At 34.2% G+C, this 24,425-nt stretch overlaps 1 protein-coding gene across 18 annotated transcripts in view; it reads left to right on the forward strand.

Annotated features, from left to right (window-relative positions):
• The window catches only part of Dnc (phosphodiesterase dunce), a 264,924-nt gene that overhangs the window by 202,857 nt on the left and 37,642 nt on the right, over positions 1-24,425 (forward strand). For 13 of the 18 annotated variants that reach the window (XM_070297096.1, XM_070297090.1, XM_070297089.1 and 10 more), the window contains 5 exons: positions 1,121-1,153; positions 2,155-2,175; positions 20,498-20,599; positions 20,685-20,749; positions 21,856-21,968. In XM_070297096.1, coding sequence (XP_070153197.1) covers positions 1,121-1,153; positions 2,155-2,175; positions 20,498-20,599; positions 20,685-20,749; positions 21,856-21,968 — 334 coding nt within the window. Of the gene's footprint in view, positions 1-1,120; positions 1,154-2,154; positions 2,176-6,607; positions 6,826-11,457; positions 12,103-20,497; positions 20,600-20,684; positions 20,750-21,855; positions 21,969-24,425 lie in introns of those variants that run through there. The other 5 variants (XM_070297085.1, XM_070297081.1, XM_070297097.1 and 2 more) reach the window with 4 other exon arrangements.

Below are 24,425 nucleotides of genomic sequence, written 5' to 3' on the forward strand. Positions count from 1 at the left end.
TTAATATAATTTTTGTGTACGAAGAATTATTTTGCCTTATTTATTCATTTAAATCGCAGTTTGATCTATTCATCTACAAAGATACCCAATTGTTCGCTTAAGTTTCAAAATTATATTGTAATATACACATATGTTTTGCATAAAATTTATATGCACGCACACATTCCTGTAACTTTACATTTTCGCGCCTGAAAATTTTGGTTATTAAAAAAAAAAAAAAAAATGTATGAATCATGTGATACGCAATCCTCTCAGCTTGCTTTGACATTTATTACGTCAGAATTCGTGGCAAGAGAGACAAGCTGGTGATGGTTCGATGCTAATCTGTAGTATCGTTGGAGGTTGTGGGAATATTTTTGCGGCAACGAAGAGAACTCGTATCGATAATGCAGGTGCCTTTGAAGTTTCGCTACGATAGGAAGTTTGGATGGATTGCTCGATGAAACTGGTGGATAACATAGGAGATTGCTGTCGGTGGCGCCGGGATTATTCTATCGCAGCAAGATACCACGTTATCTACCTAAATAGATGTTAGACTAAAGGTGTTGGACGATCAACACGTTGTATATCAATGTACAATATATTAATTATTACGACACGAAATTATCACGTGTTTCGCGAACGTTACTTTATCATTCTGCAATTGATTAAAATGTACGATCTCTTCGTTGCCTGCAATTGGAATTCATGGGTGTAACGATTTTATCATTATTTAGTCCCACAACTGTACGCAAACTGTCCGTGATTCATCTTCGTGCTTCTATGTACCTTGATAAATTTCTTAGCCTCTTGATAACGATGATGTTCAGTTTTTTTTTACCCTCATATCACTATTTCACTTGCGTTCTGCCGTCCACGGCGAGATGATGCTTCTATGCAATAGGAGACGTTACGTAATAATAATATAATATTGATTATTTATTAAAGCGATTATCCGTTTCTTTAATGTGTGCGAGAGGCCAATGTCATCTCATTCAATGCACAATATCTGCAAAATTTTAATTTAATATCCTGACACAATTTAGAAGCATCGCTCATCCATTTATGTACTTAAGTGTTTTATCGTCGCTAGTGGATGTTGGGATGTGACGATATGATGTATGTGATCCTTGGGTTGCAGGTTCAAAGAGACAGAGCTTCCTGTCGAGCGAGCGTATGTACTCGATCCTATTATCTAACTCATCTCGTTTTATTTTACACTCGGACTCTACGCTAACAAAGTCGTTCGATATCCTCGTACATAACGATCGTCTGTGATACTTGACTAAAACCCACTTGGACAAGTCGGTCCGCTTCTCCATTAATTCTACATGCATGTTACACTTTATTCGTGTAGAGTTCTTATCATTATATATTATGAGATTTTATGTTTAACATTCTTACGCGGCTGTCCGTCTATTTGTCGCTAATTTCATTAATGCCAATGTAGTCACTTGGAAGCGTGATTTTGCACTAAAATCGAGCTATAATTTTGTCCGTAAAAAGAAAGTAGGAAGTATGAGATTTTTAAAATGCAATTGGTCTTGATCAGATGTGTGATGCTTGTTTTCAATTTGAGATTAATTTCTCTATTAAAAAAATTAGAAAGATCGGCAGAATTATGGCATAATTCACGCTTACGGCTATATCGGGACATAGAGAGTCGCTCTTTATTGTTTTTCAATTATATTATCCATATATTTGCATATTTCCCCCATCATTTTTCTCGATCATCCAATAACTACGGGACCGAGCAAGCTCCGTCACAAGATGGCTAAAAAATGGGCAAAATCTGTATTGTTTTGTGCATTGTTTTTAAATCGCAAAGACGTGTTTATAAAGAAAATTATATGCCGTGTATAATAATATTCTTTTGCTACTAATGTTCCCGATTTTTTTTTTTTTTTTTTTTAAATTTTGAAAATGGAAGTTTCGGATATGTCGCGAAATTATATTTAAACGATACGTTTATCTCTCTGTCATCTTTGCCTGGCAAAACTTTTATTTCGTACACGATAAAACGCGCGTCTCTTTTAGTGATATATAAAATATTGTATAACGATTTGCGAACGCGATTATGATAACCTTTCGTATTTTGCGAGTTAAATAAATATTACTAACCGCATATTGAACATAGTTGAACGTTTTCGAATAAATATGAATTCTTATTTTCAGGATATTTACCGATCAATACAGGTAAGTTTGCATCATCACTAGTAATTTAAGTTTATTAGTTCGCCGATGTCGTTACAAACCGGTATGATTGAAAGAATGCGTGTATTATCGATCAACGTTAAATTTACCATACTAGAATTATAGTTGCTTCTCGAATCATCTATTTTACAAGAAAAATTTTTAATGAATTATATTCATGCTTCTCGCACGATATCGTAATTATAATACGCGAATGATAAATTGCGAATGCGTCGATCTAATGGAAAAACATTTTTTATACTGTTACTCATTAATAGAAAATTATTTTGTGACGTAGTAAGATATGAATTAATAATGTTTTATGTATATTTCTTCGCGATTATTATGCTATATGTATATCAGTTATTATTCTCCGTATTATGAGAATAGTTTCGTATGCGGATTTTGTTTTACGTTGGACTGAGTGCAGTGCGAGTGCATACGAGTGGGACTGCAGAATGCAAATATTTTTATCTAAAGTGGCGTTAACGCACAGATTGATAATAGCGTAGGATGTAATTCACTTGCATCTGCCATGACGCATAAACGCCTACCGTCTTTCAGAAACGCTTGTAATATATATTTTATATTAAAATTTCATATATATTTTATGTGATAAAATATCTTTCCACGCATAAATAAAATATATAATTAAATTATTAAATTTTTTTATATCATAATATATATACATATATATTTTAAATCATATATTTTAATTAAACGATATAAATAACGTTGAATCACATTCTCCATCTATCATTTTCCACGGATCGATCGTTACTTGAGGAAAATCGCTAATCCGAATAAAATCTTTGCACGCGATTAAAAATGATAAAAGGTTGAATTAAGAATTTAATTATTTAAGTTTTTATATTTGTCGCGAATGGAAGATCCGCTAAACGCGATCCGCGGTAATTGTGTCTGACAGGCTTGAAATTAGATTCTCCGATGAGCGCGGCGATCATTTCTGGCGTCACGACACTCGATCACCGTTAACGACACTTCGTGGGCATACCTGTACACGCGAACGTATGTAACAACTTTAACTATCAACTCCGTTTACGATCGTGTAGGTAACACCAGGCGCTATTCTCGCTGCACGAAAATGGGATGGGGCATTGCGTTCGCAAGTGTAAACTCGCATATATAGCGTAAACTTTGTCACCATCTCTCGTACAATTTTGACATAAGTAGTTCCTTTCCCTGCGAAAATTCCGTCTTTCGAGGCGCGCAACACATTTAAGATAGCGTGATGAAGGAAAATTCATTTAATTATCAGACATAAATCTAAAGTTCGAAAGATTGCCAGAGAGCAACGCGGGAACGATCTGTCAAAGTCACGTGTATCAAATCCTACATATCTGGACGGCGTTCAATTCGTACTTCTCACAATTGATGGAATTAACTCTCGAGCTACGTGACCGATATCTCATCCGATAATTATCTAGTAAAAATCTACATTTCGAAATAAATCTTTCTTCATTGTTTGCGAGATATAAAATAATACGCAAACTGTTTGCGACGAGATTTCTATAATTATTAGGTGTACAACTTTGCTTCCGCCGTTTTTTTTTTCGAAATTCGAGGCTTTATTGTAAAAAACTGGTTAGGCGTTTTGAAATTGCTTGTTGAGTCACCCCCAATGATCGTGCCAATTCTTTTTGACTTTGACTCGAGTCTTCATTAAGTAATGCCTCCAATTCTGCATCTTCGAAAACCTTCTCTCTTCCACCGCTATGCCGGTCTTCGACGTGAAAATCACCGTTCTTGAAGCGTTGAAACCACTCACGACACGTTCTTTCACTAATAGCGACTTCATCATAAGTATTTGAGAGCATTCGATGAGCCTCAGGCGCAGATTTCTTCATATTGAAGCAGAAAATTAAAACCTCCCGCAAATGACGAGAATTTGGCTCGTAAACTGACATTTTCAATCGAGAATAACTTTACGATGCGGACACAAATCGACTAATGTTTCTATGGGGTTATGTTGACAGATGCCCAAGTTTATCGCATGACGTCTATGATCTATTTATTTCGACCATTACTTACCGCTAAAGCCATCTATAGGAAAACGGCGGAAGCAAAGTTGTACACCTAATACGGAAAGAACGTATAATTGGCCACATTGTGCGATTCGACGATATAAACTAGGCAGCCTGAATGCGCTTAATTATTATATGACACATTCGTTGATCTTCTACGCTGTTTTAATTCGGCGCGAATTCAATAGAATTGTTTACTTGTCCCAAGAATAAATCTAGACTGCTCGCGATCCTGTTATTCGTCGCTTTTTTTTTACTCGAATTCTATCCAATCTTCCTCAAGATGTATTATTATTGCGTATTAAAATGTCGAAGACATCTTTAGATAAACATAAAAATTTTTGATCAGAAATATTTACTTTTTTATCAACGCGCGTTTCGATAAATTTTTATATTAACACGATCTTATCAACGCTATTTATCCACTGTGAAATTGCGAAAATTGAGAGTGATCTACAAACAGACAGCTGTTTTTGAGGATCTCCAGTTACATAATTAATATAGCTTCATGCGAAGAAAAAAAAACATTTGCACATGTAAAGAAGAGCATGTATGTGATATACAATATTTGCCGAATGCAAATTTCATCTATAAAATCAATATCGATCTGCTCATAATATTAAAAGACTAGATACTAGAACCATATCCTTTTTAGTCTATGCGTAGATGGGTCTATTTTTTTCAATTTTTTACGTAATATTCGCTGTGACGAGAAAGAGAAAAATGGTATGTGTATTTTTTAAAAGATGCAAAGAGCGTCTTAGCAAATTGTTTCCGCTTTCGTTTATATTTTAAGACACGAGATATACAAAATGTAGCAAAACTGTCACAGCTCTTAATGTATCCCATATTCGTAAAGGCATGCAAATCCATTTATCCGCTGTAACTAAGAAAGATCTCTGCGTATATAAAAATGTAACTCTAAATAAAACAATTCAATTATAAAGAAATAGTGATATATAGAGATGTATATAGTATCTCTTGAATGACAGTTCACAGTTGTTGACAACTCCAATCATATTTATACGATGTTGACCGATAAGTTTGTCTTTTTTATATCGGAGCTAGAAAGATCAAATGCGCTTAGGTGAATCTTGGCGATTTTGAGATCATTAATAACGTCGGAGAAGTGAAAACAACACACCCGTAATTTTTATCGCGACAGAGGAAAAACACACGGCTTTACGGTGACTTGCACGATGTTCGACATACGTATTACGCATCCGATCTCTCGCAAACGACGCACACATAGCGTAAAACGGTAAAAAAAAAAAAATGTTTTTTTTTTCTAATAAAGTAAAGCGTACTGTTATTTAAATTTTTGTCATTAGATTCAGAATTTCGAGCATCCGAGAAACGACGTAGCGTGAAATATTATTGCAAAGTGAAATCAAAGCAAAGACGCTTACACCTGTCAAAGATCAATATCATTAGCGCATATTTTTTTCTCTTATAATAGCATGCATCTGTTTGTTAAAAAAAAAAAAAATAATATGTACATATGATATTATTTAATAATTATAAAATTAATTATTCTAAATCTCTTTTACATTCGGAATCAATCATCTTTATCTCATTACCTTGAAATTCATATGTAACATTAAACTTGATAAAGCAACGCTCGAACAAACTATTGTATTTACCGTATGTTTTTCATAAATTCCTTTAATATAATTTTCGCATATCGTGAATTAAAATTCATTGAACATTTGTCGAATGTTTCACTCAGCATACAGATTGAACAGTCGTAATTAAAATGGTTTGTCGATTATGCATTGTGATAATGACGAATGCAAAATTCATCGTAAACAGATGGAAGGGCTACATTGCAATAACAACGCATACATTTAAGTATCATTAATCAAAAGAGATTGTGTATAACCATGCGTGTTTCCATTGCTTTGAGATATTTTATAATTTTGAAATCCTCTGTCCCATTTGGTATCAATAATTGTGAAAGTTTTATGTCGAACAATATATCTAAATGATATTTAACTGACGATGAGAAAATTAATGCTCGAGGAATCTGTAGCTGTCTCGCATATCCTGCATAAAACACGTGTCGCAGTTTCTCGGGAACATCGTCCCTCCTTTTTTTTTTTTTTTTTTTTTTTAACTTGGGTCCTCGATATAACTCTATAACCATAACGGATGCACACTTTCTTTATTCATTCGTTCTATCACTTGAAAGAGCCGACGGCTCCATTCTCGTAGCCGGTTTCTCGCAAAGCGGAAGGGGAGCGGGGCGACGGGGATGCCCCAGGTTGCGCAATGCTCGACACGCGCATGCTTCCCGCTCAAATCGCCGCCGCCGCCGGGAAATCCCCCCCACCTCACCGTCACCCCCGACCCGGGGGGGAAATCTCTGCGAAACCAGAACACCCCGGCCAGTTCGACATCGCGGCAAACACGAGGTGTTTGACGACAATATAGGATCGACTCTCGTATATAATCTTTCTCTCTCTCTCTCTCTCGCACGCACGACGCGTTTCTGTCGCGAAAATTTCGCGGCTTTTCTCTTTTCTTCGTATCCGAACTTGCGGGAAGTAACGAAAATCGCGCGTCGTTTCGCGAAAAAAAATATCCTGTGCAGCCACGCGTGACTAAGGTAAAGATCAAAGTTTCCGAGACAGACGGAGAAAGGGAAAGTTTCCGGATGTGTTTTGTGCGAGACTCGAACAGCTGATAAACGGACTTTCCTCACGAGGTTGTTTATAGCGCGTTGGGAGATTTTGGATAATTTTCAGAATCTGCGGTCAAGATTTTAAAAGCGTTGATCGTGCGCGTCAAAACTCTCGCATCTCTCAGAAAAATGAACGCGATTGTATTAAATTTGAGCAAAATTGTAGAAATAAAAACTTAAAATTATAATAATAAATATAAACGAAATGTAATAGTTTTCAGCAAATTTTGACGAATAATATCTTGCTTTTTCTCTCTAATGTAAGTATTTCTTTATTTTTTACAAAATTAAAAAAAAGACCTAATTACGTTAATATAATCAGAAATAAAATATTTAATGTATTATGCATTATGTGCGAACAATATATTATTATAATTTTATGTAAAAATACAAATCCGATTTGTATAATTTGGCGAGGGAAGGTACGTCAGCAAGTGTAGATAAAATTTAATCAGTGAAAAGTGATAATATCTATCATAGGCATACCGTATCGTCGGGTTTTAGCGTTGCCTCGCTACATAGGATGACACATGTTCGTATTTAACCACGCTGTTGCGCGACATAACCGCGTGCGCGTTGATATCGGCTTTTCATTTACACGAGTAATTGGACCGCGCTCAGTGAAAAAAGTTTATCACTGGCTGGCCATTCCCGAATCCGGCAGGAGATGACTCGCGCACGATCGATTCGTCGCGATATTGAGAGTTTCAATTTGTCCTTTGAAGTTGGACAGTCCGCTTAACGAGATAGTCAGTTGCACACACGCGGAATTGTACGGCAAGTTGCCGGATCAATCGAATGTCTCTCGCTGAAAACGGTAACGCTATTTGTGGGTGACGTACGGCGATGAGAAATTCTGTTCCTAGTCCGAAACAAAGGTTTTTTTTTCACCGACCGCGTATCGCGTATCGCGAAAATATGTGATCCTCTACGAAAACGCTACATTTACTTGACAGTTTCCTTCCATTCTCGATTTGACATTCGTACGGATGGTAGTTTATCATTCTTTAATTATCGCGAATAATCGCCGATCAAGATTCTGTTGTTTCGAGATGACGTTTGTACCTTATCGATATAATTAAATCGCTGCGAGATAACGAGAGATCTTTAAACGAGAAAATATTACGCAATACGAAAAATTATGACGTGAACTACGGGAACCCACTTTCGGAAATCTTGATTGATCCTCCGATTGATCGATTGTCCGTGACGCATATTATCAATAATCGATAACTCTCCGATAAATTCTAAGACATGCATATTCTGTTGAAACGGGGAGGGGCATTACATCGAGTTTTATAACGAAGCGTATCTCGAGATTGGATGACAATTTTCTGATAATATTTGTTACTACGTAGATAAAGCAAATTGATGCATGAATAATCTGATAAAGGGATAAAAACTAATTGGATCTAAACGGCTACCGCGACATACGGCGATAGTATCTACGTTTAGATTGATTTGCCGTTCGATTGTCCTGCGCACTTTCTTTCGAGGAGAGAAAAGGAGAAGAGCAGTAATTTTTTCACATTTTATTAGACAAAAGTTGTAAAACGTTATTATGTAACGATGACATTTCTCACGGAAATTATTTCGCCGCGATCTCGTGTGGATCGTGTGAATAAAGCTCATTGTGTTAATTCGACATCTCGCATGGCGGTTGTTGCGTCAGCGATGTATAATGTAACGTTTCTGAAATACGCGCAGATATGAGGCAACCGCAAAATTATTGCGATTTAACCGACACCGCAACTGCGAGTAACGTAATGTGACCAACCATGGAAAAATTACGAGTTACGCGTTATCGGTAATGTGACAGTAAGTTTCTAGTCATTCTGAATGTTTTTCGCTCAGCGATCTATCTTTACGAGCAATTAAAGTTTCAAGAAGCTTGACAATATCGTGCATCGTTGTTACATTATTATCTGTAATGTGCTTACAAGTTTTCTATAAATATTGCGAGAAATATATCGCGCCGTGTTCAATTTGAAAAATTTTAAGTATCGACTTTTCATCGTATTGTGTGGATAAGATATCGAGCACGTTGATTGTTCCCTAGTTTAATATAGGCTTTTCGAAGAAATCTCTTTTTATTGCCAGATACCGTCCATCTGATTGGAAAAATGTGATCGCGTGACTAAGGAAATTTTTCCACATACTATTATTGGAATATCGGATATGCAGTTGTTGACAATACGAAGGGGTGTCAGGTATTTCTTTTGACCTCGACGCGAAAAGTTTTTTTTTTTTTTTTTTTTTAAATATATAAATCTGAGGGGCGATATAACAAATAATTTACATCGACAGAGATTTTTTCCTGATATAGAGATTGAATATCATTTAGCGATATTGCGTATCGCGTGATGTTTTATTAACTATGCTTTTAGTACAGAGTTTCTCTTATTAAAAAAAAAAAAAAAAATATTAGATCTTTTATAAATTTTATTTTCGGTACGACTATAGGTATATCTTAAGAATATTTTTGCGAAATTTTCGAATTAATTTCTTGAATATTTGAAATTGATTATTATTTATTTTACTCGTAGAAAAATTAATCCTCGATATATTAATATTCGTCTGTATTTTATCAGATTATTCTAGAATCTATTAAAAAATTACCAAATATATAATTTTATTTATAGACTATCAATATGTGTAGCTATTTAAATCAAAATATTTAACAGACATTATAAAACGTTTTTTCATCGCGTTTCTTTTATATCCGTCAATGATGAATATACATGACTTTAATAATACAATATAAGTAAGAGCTAGTAAGAGTTGCAGAAGACAGGATGCAAAAAATTGTTTTTATAAAAATTTATAATTTTACGCATAAAGTTCATTTACAATTTTATGTGTACAATGAAACTTTTTTTTGGAAACATTTTCTCTACGTCCTATTTTCTGTGTGCGCTGGCTTTTATTAACTTTTTACTGTATTTGTTTTTTATTTTGCATTCTTTATTATATTGCTCTCTCCTTCAGCGTGAATCGAAACATAAAGCGCGCCAATGTTGATTAATGAAATGCCAGGTGAAACGTACAAAAAAATAACATTCTTTCGCCGACTCGTTTCCGCATTATTTCCATTCGATCGCCATGCGGATGAAAGATGAACATTGCTATCTTCTTAAATAAAACACGCTATATAGCTCGTAACGGAAATATATTTACAGCGTATTCATCGTTAGTGACATATTCAACGTCAAATAACACATTCTTGATCGCTAGTCTTCCTTGAGCAGTGAGTCTCTGCCCGCGGCCAATATGCTAATTCATCGGGAAGAAGTTGTCGTCAGCGTATAATTATGCACGTTCAGCAAATTAATCGTCCGATCAATTTTCGCGTTACTTTCCCAATTTATCAATCGACTGAAAAAAAAAAAGCGCGCCAAAAAATATCGATTGATTCTCTTAAATTTGTCAGCGCACAAAATTCGTAAAAATAAAAGGATTTAAAAAATTTTTTTTTCGTCTTCCGCTAATCCGATTTCACATACGAGATATTATTCCTATTTGCCTTCGCATTATCACATTCTATCGAACAATTACGTCGAGCGTACAGTTTTGTAACCTGGTCAAGGCGTTACACGCGCCAATTTACCACCGCGAGCTTAATTTTCGAGATAAAGGGACTTGTTGAGTCAAACAGCGGTGACGGGAGGATCTAGTGTAATTTGGATAAGTTGGCACTTGCGGTCTGGTTTATTGCTGCGCAGCTGATAGCATGGTTGATAAAACGGTCCGTCCATTGTTCCTGACGCAATACCGTTCGATAATAGTGTGCACGCTCGGGCAACAGTTTTATTTATCTCTTATCGTAAGATTTTATTACTTAAAACGAAATGCGATCGAAAAGGGAATTTCATATTATCGTTCACGATAAGAATATATTGTAAATTATGCAAAAGTGCAGACCGTTGATCGTGATCTCTATTTTAATTGAATAATATTTAAGTAAGAAACATGATGATCTCGCTTCTCATATATTCACGCTGGCGCATGTACAACTGACGTTACACGTCAATTATTATCGCTATTAACGACATCAACGGTATGATATTACTTAATACAGTAACCTTGAGTGGTAATCTATGCTCTAATCAGGGACTTACGTCGTATCACGAGTTATCAATGTGACGAGATACAATAAAATAATATATACGTCAGCAGTAACGTGTGTTTTAACTTGGCCAAATTGTACGAGTGATATTGATAATCGATAGTGTTTGATTAAATTGAAATTTTAGTGAAATTAAATTCCGTTTGTACGATAATGGCATACTTTGACGTAAGCCGTATAATTTCCGTATGATAATACGGATCATACGTCAATATGGAAGATATCAATATCTCCACGTTAAATTAGATTAAAGCAAGTTTCAAATCATAAATATAAAATCTTTTCCATCTTTTTTCTTGCGTCACGGACATGTCGATTTTAATCGGTGAAATTACCGTTGCGTCCGTTCGAGTCTCGCATCTCAAGAGATCAAAACGATCGGACAGATCGCACACTTGGTCACTGATATCACGATGCTTTCCCCGATATAGCGGCGATATCATCGTTGTAACACCCGAGTGACGTATTCGCGACCTACCGAGCCCTCGTGGTGATCGTCCGGGGGCGCATCTTCCAATGCCGCTTGCTCGATGGGTCCCTTTCCTCCGATCAGGTGAAATGGCCTCAAGATATTGAACAAAGAAGACGTGGACGCGGCCTTGCCCTTTCGAGGCGCAACCTCCATCGATCCATCCCATCCGTATAAATATGCGTACCTTTTTCGGCCGATTACGCGACGTCATATAGAGACACGGAATCGCGACCACGCTGTGTCTGTGCGCGATGAAGAGACGTAGGATCCTACGGTCGAACGAATCGTAACGCAACGTAACGCCCTTGTAATATCCCCCCGAGAGATAACGGGATCGCGAGAATGACGTGAGATGAAATTCCGATCGATCGGAATGCGAAGCAATGTGTAACACCATGTCCGACTCCAGCGGCGGCTTGATAGAATTCGTCGGGTCGGCCGGCGGCTTGAAGAGATGCGGGGGCGGCATGAGCTCGCCCGCTTTAAGTGCCGGCGGTATCGGCGCGACGGGCGGACTACCCAGGACCATGTCCACTTCCGCGCTGCGAGTTCGACAGCCCAGGAGGGCGGTCTTCTGGGAGCAATGCTTCGACAAGAGAGACTTGTAAGTCCTCGACTTGCGTTCGACGGTGTCGATTTGTCGTGTGAGAACAAAGAAATCTGTCGCGATTTGATTTTCCATGAAAAATATTTCAATTGTATGTGTGTGTGTGTGTGTGTGTGTGTGTATATGTATAGATATTTCTATAATTTCGCGCTTAAATCTATTTTACGACATGACATTTGCAATATGAAATATATGTCGAAATAGCTAGAGTAACTTGTTTTCAAAATTGTGTACACGTGGTGTTTTTTTTTTTTTTTTTTTTTTAAATATGTTACGTTATATGTATTGTTATCTACGCAAACAACGGAGGTATATTCGTTACTTATTTTACATCAGTATAGAGGATTTCACAATAATTTTCGGAGAAATTAACGAGTGAATGCGAAATAATATAATCCACCTCTTTTACAGGCATTTATATGCATTGCATTACATATGATAAAACGTGCGTAAAGATATCAAACGAATGTATTTGAAACATAATCTTGAAATGCAACAGCGAAAATTCGAGAGATTGCATTCGAAGCGAGATGATATAAAGCTTGAACGTGCGAGATGGGATCCATCGCGCGATCTCGCTTCCTACAGTTTCTATTTCAGAGTTTTATAGAGTCGAAACCGTATCACGATGCAATACGTAAAATATATTTATTGAAACTATTTTTAATGTACAATCATAACGCGAATCGTACGAATTTACATTCAGCTGATAAATAAGAATAAAAATATATCATCGCATAATCATATTAGGAATTAATATTAGCTATTTAATGCAAAGACAATTTATTGCGATACGTATTGTTACTTGAATCTAAAAATAATTATTGTAATAATTATTAACATAATTGTTAGGGAAAAAAGCTTGTCTTGAGATGTTTATCTCTATCGCTTATATTTTTTTTTCATATCGAGCCTTTCAATTATTGCGCAACGCGGAACATAAAAGCGCTCTGGCAAACGTTCAAGAAAATAACTCGCGGAAGCTCGCTCGATTTTATTAGTTAGTCCGCAGTGTGTATCAATTTAGTATACTTGCGCGCGCGTTATTCGGCAAGTACAAGCCAAATCTGATTAAGGAACCCTCGCGATGAGGGTAGACGCGCGTTTTGGAGAACGTCCAACGGCCGATCGTATATCGGTATAATTCGGAATTCCATACGTGACCATACGTGACGCTTGATCTACGTAGACACATGAAACATGTCGCTTCTGCTGGCTAGTGTCCCAACCATGGGACTGGGGATAACGACGGGTCGATCGTTATTTCCGTTACGAGTTGATTATCGGACGTTATTTAAGGAGCGTAAGCGATCTAAATTCTATTTTGAGACAGTGTGATATTTGACTTTATAACGGGATTCTTAATTCTAGGTTACACAAGACACGACGATTACGCGAACGTGATAATTATGCTGAGAATATCAATGCGTGAATAAATAAGAACGTGCATCAAGAAGGAGGTCAAGGATAAGATTTACGTCATTGTGGAAAAACGTATATACGGTGATAATATCAGGATCATAGTTTTATGTGTCGCACAGATGAGAATTGGCCATTTCGAAAACTTGATATTTTGAAACTTGAAATTATAACGGTGTATACCATCTCCCATTGTTAGAATGACATTTTCCGACACAATGTTAATTAGAGAGGACTGATTTTCTGTAGGAGAAAATATTCGTAAACTTGTGGCCTTTGTCGACATCGATCGTAATTACAAATAGAATATTTTAATTTTACGGAGGGATTAATTAATGAATTTTCGACAGAATTTATATTTGATTGAGACTCTTTCTAATTTATGGGTAGTGATCCCGAATCGATATACGGCTCGACTTTAGAGTGTGAATATTTATTTTAAACGTGGATAAAACAAAAATAAAATTTTGATTAATATTTAGATTGGAAAAAAATATAACGCGATATCATGAACAGTTCGCTAAACCGTGTGTTCGTCAAATATTATTCGAACGTGACATTTTTTTATTTCCATTTGTCCGTACTCCTGAATATGTTATCTGACCTACTGACCTATGCTAAACACTCGCAATGGATAATCCAAAATTATTTGATCATACCAAAAGGTTATGCGAGAGAGAGAGAGAGAGATTTAGTTTCTCTGAAATTTCTTAAGAACCTTTAGCGAGATTAGCTTATAAGATCGCGGGAATTTTATTAACATTATGTATGATATAACTTGCGATTTATTTGTTAGTCTAAATGCATTTAAATGTGAAATCTTTTAAAAGCAAAACGTGAAAATCTCTTAGGATATTTGTAACCAAGCGCGAACGTTCTTTGCAAATTTTCAGTGTCAGAAATTTATACGCGGCGTTACTTGTTATGTATCCAGAATTATTAAAACGATGAAAGTTTAATGAACTTTATTAACAACGCATTCATTAAGTAATTTTCGCCGAATATTACGTATTTGGTATATAATATACGTGGTATTATTCTAGCTTCCTAAACTGAGAGAAATTTGCATCATTAATTTTTTTTCTTTATCAAGGAGAGTTATTTTAATAAGATAAATTTAATAAGATAATACATATTTGCGAATAGGGTTGCACTAAATATTAAGACTAATCTTTAGATCGTCCTGTCTTGTTATGAAATTCAGGACAAGATTAAGATAAGATTTTTAATTATCAAGATACAATATTAAGGTTAAGATTATCAAGATTATTGGCTTTTTAAAAAAGCTAAAATATGTATATTTGTGTGTAAATTAGATGGGAGAAAATCACTATATTATATAGATTTAACAGATTTATACAGACTTAAAAAATGTTTATTTAATAAATAAAAACATTTATATTAACAAATTTAGAGACAATCAATATCATAAACAAAATAAACAATATGAAATTTTATTTAGTACAATTATTAAGCTACACAAAACTTTGCGTACAGATACTCTTTTTAGATACAGGGTTTTCGGAAGTAAAATAATGACGTAAATAGTAATAATTATCCTAAATTATTATATATTATAAAGATTGTTAAATATTATTTTAAACAATTGTTTAGCGTTAGATAAAAATTGCTATTTGCTGTCTCGGGTAACTCTATTTGCGAGTATTATGTTCTTGGTGATATTATGCGTTTACCATTAATGGGAAAAATTGTCTTGTAAATTATTTCGCTTTAATGCAAGCGAGTTTATGCGAATTCAAATTTCTGCGATTTGGGAACATCGGCGTTTAGTACGCGCCGGTATTCAATTGTTATTCAACGAATTGCGTTTAATATTCACCTTACTTGTCAGTTCGTCAACGCGGTACGACGTTATTTGGAAAATATGTTTTTATACCGGTTTATGTAATCATAATATTTGGATATCGGTTTCTCCCTTTATCGCATTATAGGCAAGTTATTGATCTACCATCAATCATATTATGTAGATTGTAGATGGATCCTCGTGGATTCACTGTCGCATAGAAAATAATTTCATTATTATTGCGTCATATGTGTCCGTTTCATGGAACGAGAGACCGTTCATGGCAATTATAATTAATCCACATTATTAAATTATCAAACATATGTGTATTGCCATGTTACGCAAATTAAATATTCCGCGAAATTGAATAGATTATATATGATATATTTTACTCGAGAATATCGCATACGCGACGTGATTTTGCATCATCACTGATTGTTCACATTGGCGTAATAGACTCTTCTTTCTATCGGGGTGATATTATTTTTTTCTTTACTTTCTTTGAGCTTACATAATCGTTTCTGCAAATTCATTTTCGTAAGTTTATACAATATAATCGAAGCATGAATGCGCGCGATATTATTCTCTCTTTGAAGTTTGAATACACTGCGGATGTGCATCTTTTCTTCGCAACAATTGGATCTCGCATTGATCTTGGAAATAACCATCATAGTAAATATTCTGGCATATATAAAAGAAACCGTTCAATGATTTACCGCATGAAAAAAAAAAATACTCCTTTTCTCGTTGAAAGGGAAAATGCTTCTCGTTGTACACATTAATGTTCATACTACGTTAAAAGAGCAATCTCGGTTGTATTAGACAGGAGGTCTCCAATAATTGAAAGGAGCAGAAAAGAAAGGAGCATTTCATTGACATTATGTATTTACTAACTTTATAAAGTGACAGTTAATTAATACTTTATATTATTATTAATTTGAAATTTGATTGATCTCTCTTGATAATATAGATAATGAATGGCTAATTAATAATGTTACATAATAGCATTTTCATTAATGTGTTAAATATATGCAGAGAAAGAGAGAGAGAGAGAATTATTGCGCAACTAAATATATATTGATAAAGCAATAATAAGAATATTGAAGTATTAAAATGAAAACTAATTAATTATTTATTAATTTATTCATTGATTATTCATATTTAAATGTTTAGATCCCGTTAAAGAATAATTTATTGAAAAGAAAACAAATTATCTAACAAAATGCAAAACTACATATAAGATAAATAATAGAATTATTTTGCTTGTATAATTTTTGCATTATCTTAGGAAAGGCAAGAATAATTATCTTAAATTCGACGAAGATCTTCAGAAATAAAAAATTTCAAAGAATGATTGGCTTTTTTTCACGTCAAGGAAAACATACAGCTTCGAACATTTTGTATTTTCTTTTTTCTATTTATCCCAAAATTGGAAATGTAAGTTATTTCACCGGAAATGGTTGATAAAAGGAAAGACAATCGAGGAAATAGAAATATAGAAAATTCTTGTTACAAGAAAAAAGATTAGCATGGTAAGCATGCCTTTTACATTAAATGAATAGATTTTTCTACTTTTTCTGAGAAAGAGATGAAAAAGTATTCAGCAATCGTGCAACTCTTTAAATCGACTCAAATGAGTTTATTATGACTTTCTTTTCTCTTAACCATCCACAATATTCCCTCGCGCAATACTTGATATTACAGCAATGCTGGAACGTATTTCTCTAGAAAAAAATGTGTCTCGTTTCTGCTACTTCTATCGTCGAAAAACCAATTTATATTATATCTTTTCATTGTGCGAGAGAGCGTAGCGTTTTCTACTATCTCTTCTCTAGAGTATTTTTTTCATAATTGGCAAAACGGAAATACAATTAACTATGAAATATCACGACGGAAATTTTTCACATTCCGCGGAAAGCAAATTTATATCACATTACGACGGCGTTTATCTTTTACCTTCGGTTTTCACTTTTAGGGTTGCAAACTGAAATAATAAAAGTTTCAATTAAGCGAAAATGGATCTCGTCTAGATTTTTGCCGTGTATTTATAATAAGTCAATTTATTTGAATTGCCAAAGTAAAAATATAATATAAAAATATATTTAAAAAATCATAACATTTATATTTTCATCTTTATTGTTATGATATGTGATCGACGTCAAAATATTTTCTTCTCTTAGATAATTAATAGTGGTGCGAATTTTTATTTAGTAGAGAGGAGAGACGGTTCGCCGTCAGCATTTCCCTCGTAGCTCATGATCTTTTTGCAATATTTATAGAAAAGCTCCCACTATATATCATGCACATATCTGCCTGCATAGTTCTATGCGAGAGAGAGAGAGAGAGAGAGATGCGAGTTTTTAATTAAAATATATTGAATATATTAAATTGTATTTTTCACATCATATTATTATATTTTTCCGAACATACTAAAACGTGTTAATTTGTAATATCGAAAACAGAATATGTATTATTATTCATTAGAGACATTTTTTACGACAAATATAAATTATAAAAGATTTTTTAAAAACAATATCTCTATTTTTTTTTGTATGACACCAAATTACTTTTCACAAATCTTTACATTACATGAAAGTAATGTAATTAATCCGTATGTGCGCGCGCGCCACGTGTATTGTGTTTGAATTAATTAATTTTATCTGCATTTGTTAACGCGCACATTCCTTTCGGCATTATCACTAGCTTTGCTTTGACCGTTGTCGCGTATCTTATACAAAGTTGGCAATTAATTAGGATTATTCTTACATATGTATTTTGAAATCGTGCATATCCCAACTTAATCCGCATATTAACATCATTAATACTATAGAGAGAGATGATGTACGTCACTAGTTGTTGTTCGTATTAACCTTTAGCGTGTCGTGATTATCTTGGCTGTCACTTGTAACGTCCAATTTTAGATCGAGACCTTTGTAACGTGATATTTGAAATGCTTTGAGATATTATATTCAAGAATATCTGAAGATGAATTATACTTGTACGATAACTGATCATAGAAATCTTTTAATATATATATATATGTGTGTGTGTGTATATTACACATATTGTATGTGTATGAATTGCGTGTATCTCTTGGTGGAATATTAATATAGAATATACACAATATATGGAAAATATCAATTAAATTGACATATTATATATCGAAGTATCTGAGAATGAGGTAAATATTATTTTCCATAATAACGAAAATTTTCATATTATCAAGTTAATTACATGTATACACACTTTAATGAATTGTAAGAGTGTGATATTAATGAAATCTCATAAGCGATACTGCAACTTTAATCTTTGTATAATAACTATATCATTATATAATGTAAATTAGCTGTACGCAATGTGTGTTGCGACTTGCAGTATAATTTTAAGCTATTCTTAGTATTCAACGTCTATTTTTAATTTAGCAGTGCAATTTATTTATATTGTTATTTACGATTTTGCCGAACATAAACGAGGCTGATTGATAATTATTTAATGGCGTTGTTTATTCTCGAAGATTCTCGTTGCATCAAGTCGTAATTTAGCTAGAAGGTAAGAGTGGGTAACTGCCAAAATTATTCACAATCGTCGTGATATTCTTCGCGAAGAAGAAACGCAATTTTCTTTCGCGTGATGAGAAGGAAACAGGGGGAGGGGGGGTGGGGATGAACAATGATTGCACGTTGATTATGTTGTACGCGAATTTATCCTCGCGTATACGAGAATTTATCAATGACATTATTCCGGCAGGATATGTCATATGAAGGAGGGGGCGGGGAACGGGGTCAGACTTGCGAAAAATGAAAGAGAATATTATTTAAGAAGAAATATTATCCTTGACTTTTTTTTTTCCAGAGCGCTAATCAAATATGACACATGTATAACGGCAATCGTCGAGTGATACATTTTTTTTAACGAAGGTGAAGTAGTTGTGGATATTTCAGCATTGCTGCTGAGATGTACGGGGAGAATTATCCATCTCCGAAGATTTTACCTAAGCTTCCGCGGAAGATCTGTTTGATGCGAAATCCCTCTTTAATCTCGCTTATTATGCACGTGCGTTTACCCAGGCATTTGCGTAATATTATTGTAAAATAAGTAATGCGCGTGTAGTCGCGCGTGCACGCACACATGCATACGTTTCATACTGAATTGCGTTTTGAGTATACTAAATTGTAATACCGTGTTAATTATCCACGTACGTTTAATTGTTACTCTCTGAGAGATATAAAAAATACCGGATAAAGTGACAGATGCTAGATGTACGAAGGAGATCGAAAATACAATAGAAGGTCGTTTAACCTTACGGACAAACAAAAAACGGCTAGAGAAAAGTTTATATATATACCGGAAGTGTTGGATGTTCGTGGGAATAGAAGAGCGTAAAATTCAATGTAAAATCGACGTGATACACAATAGTTTCGCGTTATAGGATTAAATTCGGATAAAACTAGATACTCGCTATAGCCAGAAGTTAGGACGGCGATATAATAAATAGAAGCTGTTTCACATATAATCAGTAATAAATGATGTATATGAAAAAAAATATGGCAGTTTGTTTGGGAAACGTGTAAAAGTCTAACATAATTTTTCATCAATTACGTCGATCGAGTATTTGTTTGTCATGGTGTAAAAATGATTTCGAATTCGTTTACGAGATATTTAAATCGCAAACACGTGCGAGAAGCTATCCAGTGTCTTTTAATAAATAAATATTTCTGCGTGTGATATACTCTTTTTATCTTTCAAGTATCCAAGAATATAGTTTATTTCCGAATGTCATATGTCAGAATTTCTTTCATCGTAAAAAGAATAAAGATTTATTGAATTAATGGTTTTCGCACGAAATCGCGTACTTTATGCTTTGATCTCTCCTTTTTCTTCTTCTTCAGATTCGATTCTCGGATATTCATGATGAAATATACAAAAATGTGCAAGCGTGTACATATGTCAAATGTATACATGCGTGTATGAGAGAGAAAGACAGAATGGCAATTACGTTTGTAACGTTATCGAGCTATCACGTTTGCATGCATGGTTACACGCGAAGCGACGTAGACACTGACTTCTCGGCAAAAGATTCATAGCAAAGCCTTCGTACTTTGCCCTATCGAATATGCGGGATCAGCGAGACGTCGATGACGAATTATGCCCTTTCTCTTTCAATTACAGCCATGGCGAGGACCTCATCGTTACACCCTTCGCACAGATTCTTGCTTCTCTGCGCTCGGTCAGGAACAATTTCTTGTCGCTCACGAATGTACCGACGAATAAGTAAGTAGATTAACATCCGTGCGTTTGATATTACGATATTGCAATCGGCCTGTATTTTGATTAATTTTTCATCCGTCTTTTCCAGATCGCGAAGGAGTAGCGGCCAACAGGGCAGTAGCACGCCACAGCCACGGATTTTGGCGCCAGGAGGTAAAAAAAAAGAGATAATATAATATCTTTTATATTTTCTTATGTTATAGTTAATTTGCCTTCAAATGAATCTAACAATTTTCATATTAAAGAATTTTGTTTTAAATCTTTAGCGATTTTTTATAATCTTTATTTAATTTCATACACATATCGACATCACGTTTAACTTTTTTTTTTTTTCCGGTTTATTGATAATTCACAGAAAATTTCGTCTTACCTTCTCTAAGAGGGATTTAATAATTATTGTTATATTAACGACGACACGCGAATAATTGCTTCGAGAAATGTGATATTTATTTTATATTATTTTATCGATTATTTCTTTCTATCAATTTTTGAAATTAAAGAACGCAGTATACTTTTGTATATATTTACATTAAATATCGATAAAACTCTTATATTTGATTTCTCTCAGAGATTTGTATTACGTACAGAAACAAACTTTATATATATATATATATATATATATATATATATATATATATATATATACAGTTTATTCAATTTTTTTTTCAAAAACGTAAGAAACTTTGTTTTCATCCTTTTATCAATATTATACCAGGTCATGTCATCCCTTCTTAATTCTCAAAGCTTTCAACGACTTTTTATTTAGCAAGAATTTCGTACGCCTTGTTTTTTGAATTAGTTTTAATTATTATAATATTTAAATTATATTAATAATTATGATCATGTTTCACATATTAAGTTATTCGGTTATTGAAAAAAAAATCTTAGATTTCTCCATCGATTCTATTAATTAAATTTCTATTAAAAACGCATTTGTTATTAATATTTCTAGCTATTTTTTTGTGAACTACGCGCGTTTTTTTTGTTACTAAAATATCAATATTTATTTTCCAAACTGTCAGATATTTCGCAAAAAGAATGAGAGAGCGCTTAGAAATATTTCTCACATTTTTAACTCATTTTTAAAGAATTTTATGAAATTCTGAGAAAACAAATGATCAAAGGTTTCAAGATATTTTTTCAAAATCGACTAAACTCACAGCCACATTGGCGGGGATAACATTTTTGAATGTTGACTTGTTACTTGCCGGTACAAGCACTTTTATAGTATATTAAATTTGCTTTTCCGGATTTTTCAGAGGAGCCCTTTATGAAACTGGCTGTTGAAACGATAGAGGAACTAGACTGGTGCTTAGATCAGTTGGAGACCATTCAGACGCATCGATCCGTGTCCGACATGGCATCCCTGAAGGTACGACTTTATAAGCTTATATATATTTCTTCCCTCTCTATACTTTCTCGTATTTTCTCAATACTTGATTTTTCGTACATCTTTCAAAGAGATTCTCTATCCCGTTATACTCGCGCACGAAATCTCGTGAGAAATCCTTAGGAATGTATTATTCAAATGATTTTAAGCAGAAAAAAATCATACGAAAGTGAGTTCAATTCATAAAGGTCGCTACATTTTTGGAATAAATCGTATCCTCTGTATCTTTAAATAAATTCAATGAGAGTGAGAGAAAGAAACAGTACCGTAACATAAATGTAAATTAAAAATTACATTTTATAGAATGCCAGACATTTATTCTGTTTTGTCTGAAAATTATATATTTGAAATTTAAATAATTTAAAAAAATATATCTAATGTTATTTTTGTGAAAGTAGTTAATGTAAAATGTTTATACTATGTATTTTTTATTTATTTTCGCATACATGACTTATCACATGGATAAATATAAAATATTTATATTAATAAGTGAATTTTACATTATATAGTCACTCTAGCGATTTATTTAATAATCTCTACCCTGGCGATATGAGATTAAGTAGAAGAATTTTTTTTTTTTTTTTTTTTTGCACGTAAATCAATGCTGAATTCGCCCAGGATTGACAATATAAAATTGTTCGATTACACGAACAGCTGCATGTCTGCGGGAATTACACAATCGCTAAGATCGGAGCCAAACCGTGACCGTAAAGAGATTATTTGTTTACTCGGGAAATCCCGAAGTGCAAGCATCAAACAAACACATATCAAAGAATTACGATCCGCTTACGCGTTAAACTCGACTATAATATTTATTTGCCGACGGATAGCGGACACTCATCATACCTGGGCAGAAACAATCGTTTCTCCATGACACTCTCGACAATCCAAACCGTGCAATTTCCTCGACGGTCGTTAATCGTTTATATTCCGGTCGCGGGAATTTTCAATTTCCGCATCGGCGAAGTTGGCGCGAGAACAGAATCCTCTTTGTGATACGAGAAAAATCGTAATTTTACATTTACGATGCGCAAATCACGATGGCGGATAGTACGACGGATTGGCGAAAAAGATTAAAAGTTGAGCGAATAAAGATGGAAGATGGGGATTGTTCTTCTCGTTTTTTTTTGTTTTTTTTTTAGGCTTGAGACTTTATCGAGAAACCTTATATAAGGCTCCGAAAACTTTCCGACGAGCGAAACAAAATTTCACGAAGACTTGGCACGAAGACTTTTCTCATTTATCCCGCATAAGCTGGAAAAGTCAACCTTCGCGTGAATATTAATATTCTTTCATGCGCTTGGGATATTTATTGCTAGGTTTGACGTGCTCCAATTGAGTTTAATTCTTTTTATACGTCATGCGTGTCATGCGCAAGGATTTAATAAGCGCAAAGAATCTTGCTCTTAATAGTTTCCTGCGCGAACACTCTTGTAAACTTTCTGGAAAGATGTTTTTTTAGATTGCTTGTGGAGTAACCTGTCCGCCAAGGTGCAGCGCGCGTATACGGTAATTAAACTTCTTTGAAGATAGTTAGATAAAAATGTCGGTTATTAAAATTTTGAAGCGAACGTAACGTCGTAATTTTACGAAAGCAAATCTGTTCGGTTTACCCTCTTGGGCCCCGTGTAAAAACGTTCTTTGCCTTTTGCACTTTCCGGTGGCGCAGTTTTATTTTCTTTCGCCAGCGTTGAATAGATATATATTTTTTTTTCTCGCTTCCTTTTTGATTGACCGGAAAGCGCCACGTGTAGCTCAACGTGTAAGTGTTTAATTAACCCGAATTCCTTTTAAAAGATTTGTTCCCATTCAAAGAAAATAAAAAAAAAATAAAAAAAATTAGAGCTTTAAAAGAGATCAAAATGTAATATAAAAAGCTGTATAAACACTGCATATCTGTGTATTACAATATCTATCATTCTAAAGTGATTTCGATATTTCTTATATTTTTGCTGAACATAATATAAAAATTTAGCGTAACAAGGATAATGATAACGTAAGCGCAAAAATCTTATTTCTCCGTAAAATAACCATCATCCTTGACATGGAAATTATTAAAGACTATGCGTCTTTCGCATAACTCGCTTAATTGTCATTGTGAGACTAAATGAATTTTCCGTTCCTCTTTGTAGCTTGCCGTTATTTGCGCGACAAGGTATTAAAATACCGAGTTTCATAATCTTCTTTTCAGACTCGTTATACGAATTACATACTCGATCGTAAGCGTATGAAGCGAATGAAGAATCAACCCGTGCATTAATTTTACGCAAAAATATCTTGTTTTATTATTAGAAAGAAAAATACTGGAAAACAGAAAGAAATATTTATCTGTTATTTAGCATCTTTAGAGAAATAATAAAAAATAATGACGCGATTCTTCTTAATGTAAATTAAAAGTCTTTTTTTTTTATGTTTTACAATTTTTATTGTTTATCTCTC

The sequence above is a fragment of the Polyergus mexicanus genome, unplaced genomic scaffold (genome assembly GCF_030449975.1).
Source record: "Polyergus mexicanus isolate NDT 795.1 unplaced genomic scaffold, iyPolMexi1.0 SCAF_6, whole genome shotgun sequence".
NCBI classification, from domain to species: domain Eukaryota; kingdom Metazoa; phylum Arthropoda; class Insecta; order Hymenoptera; family Formicidae; genus Polyergus; species Polyergus mexicanus.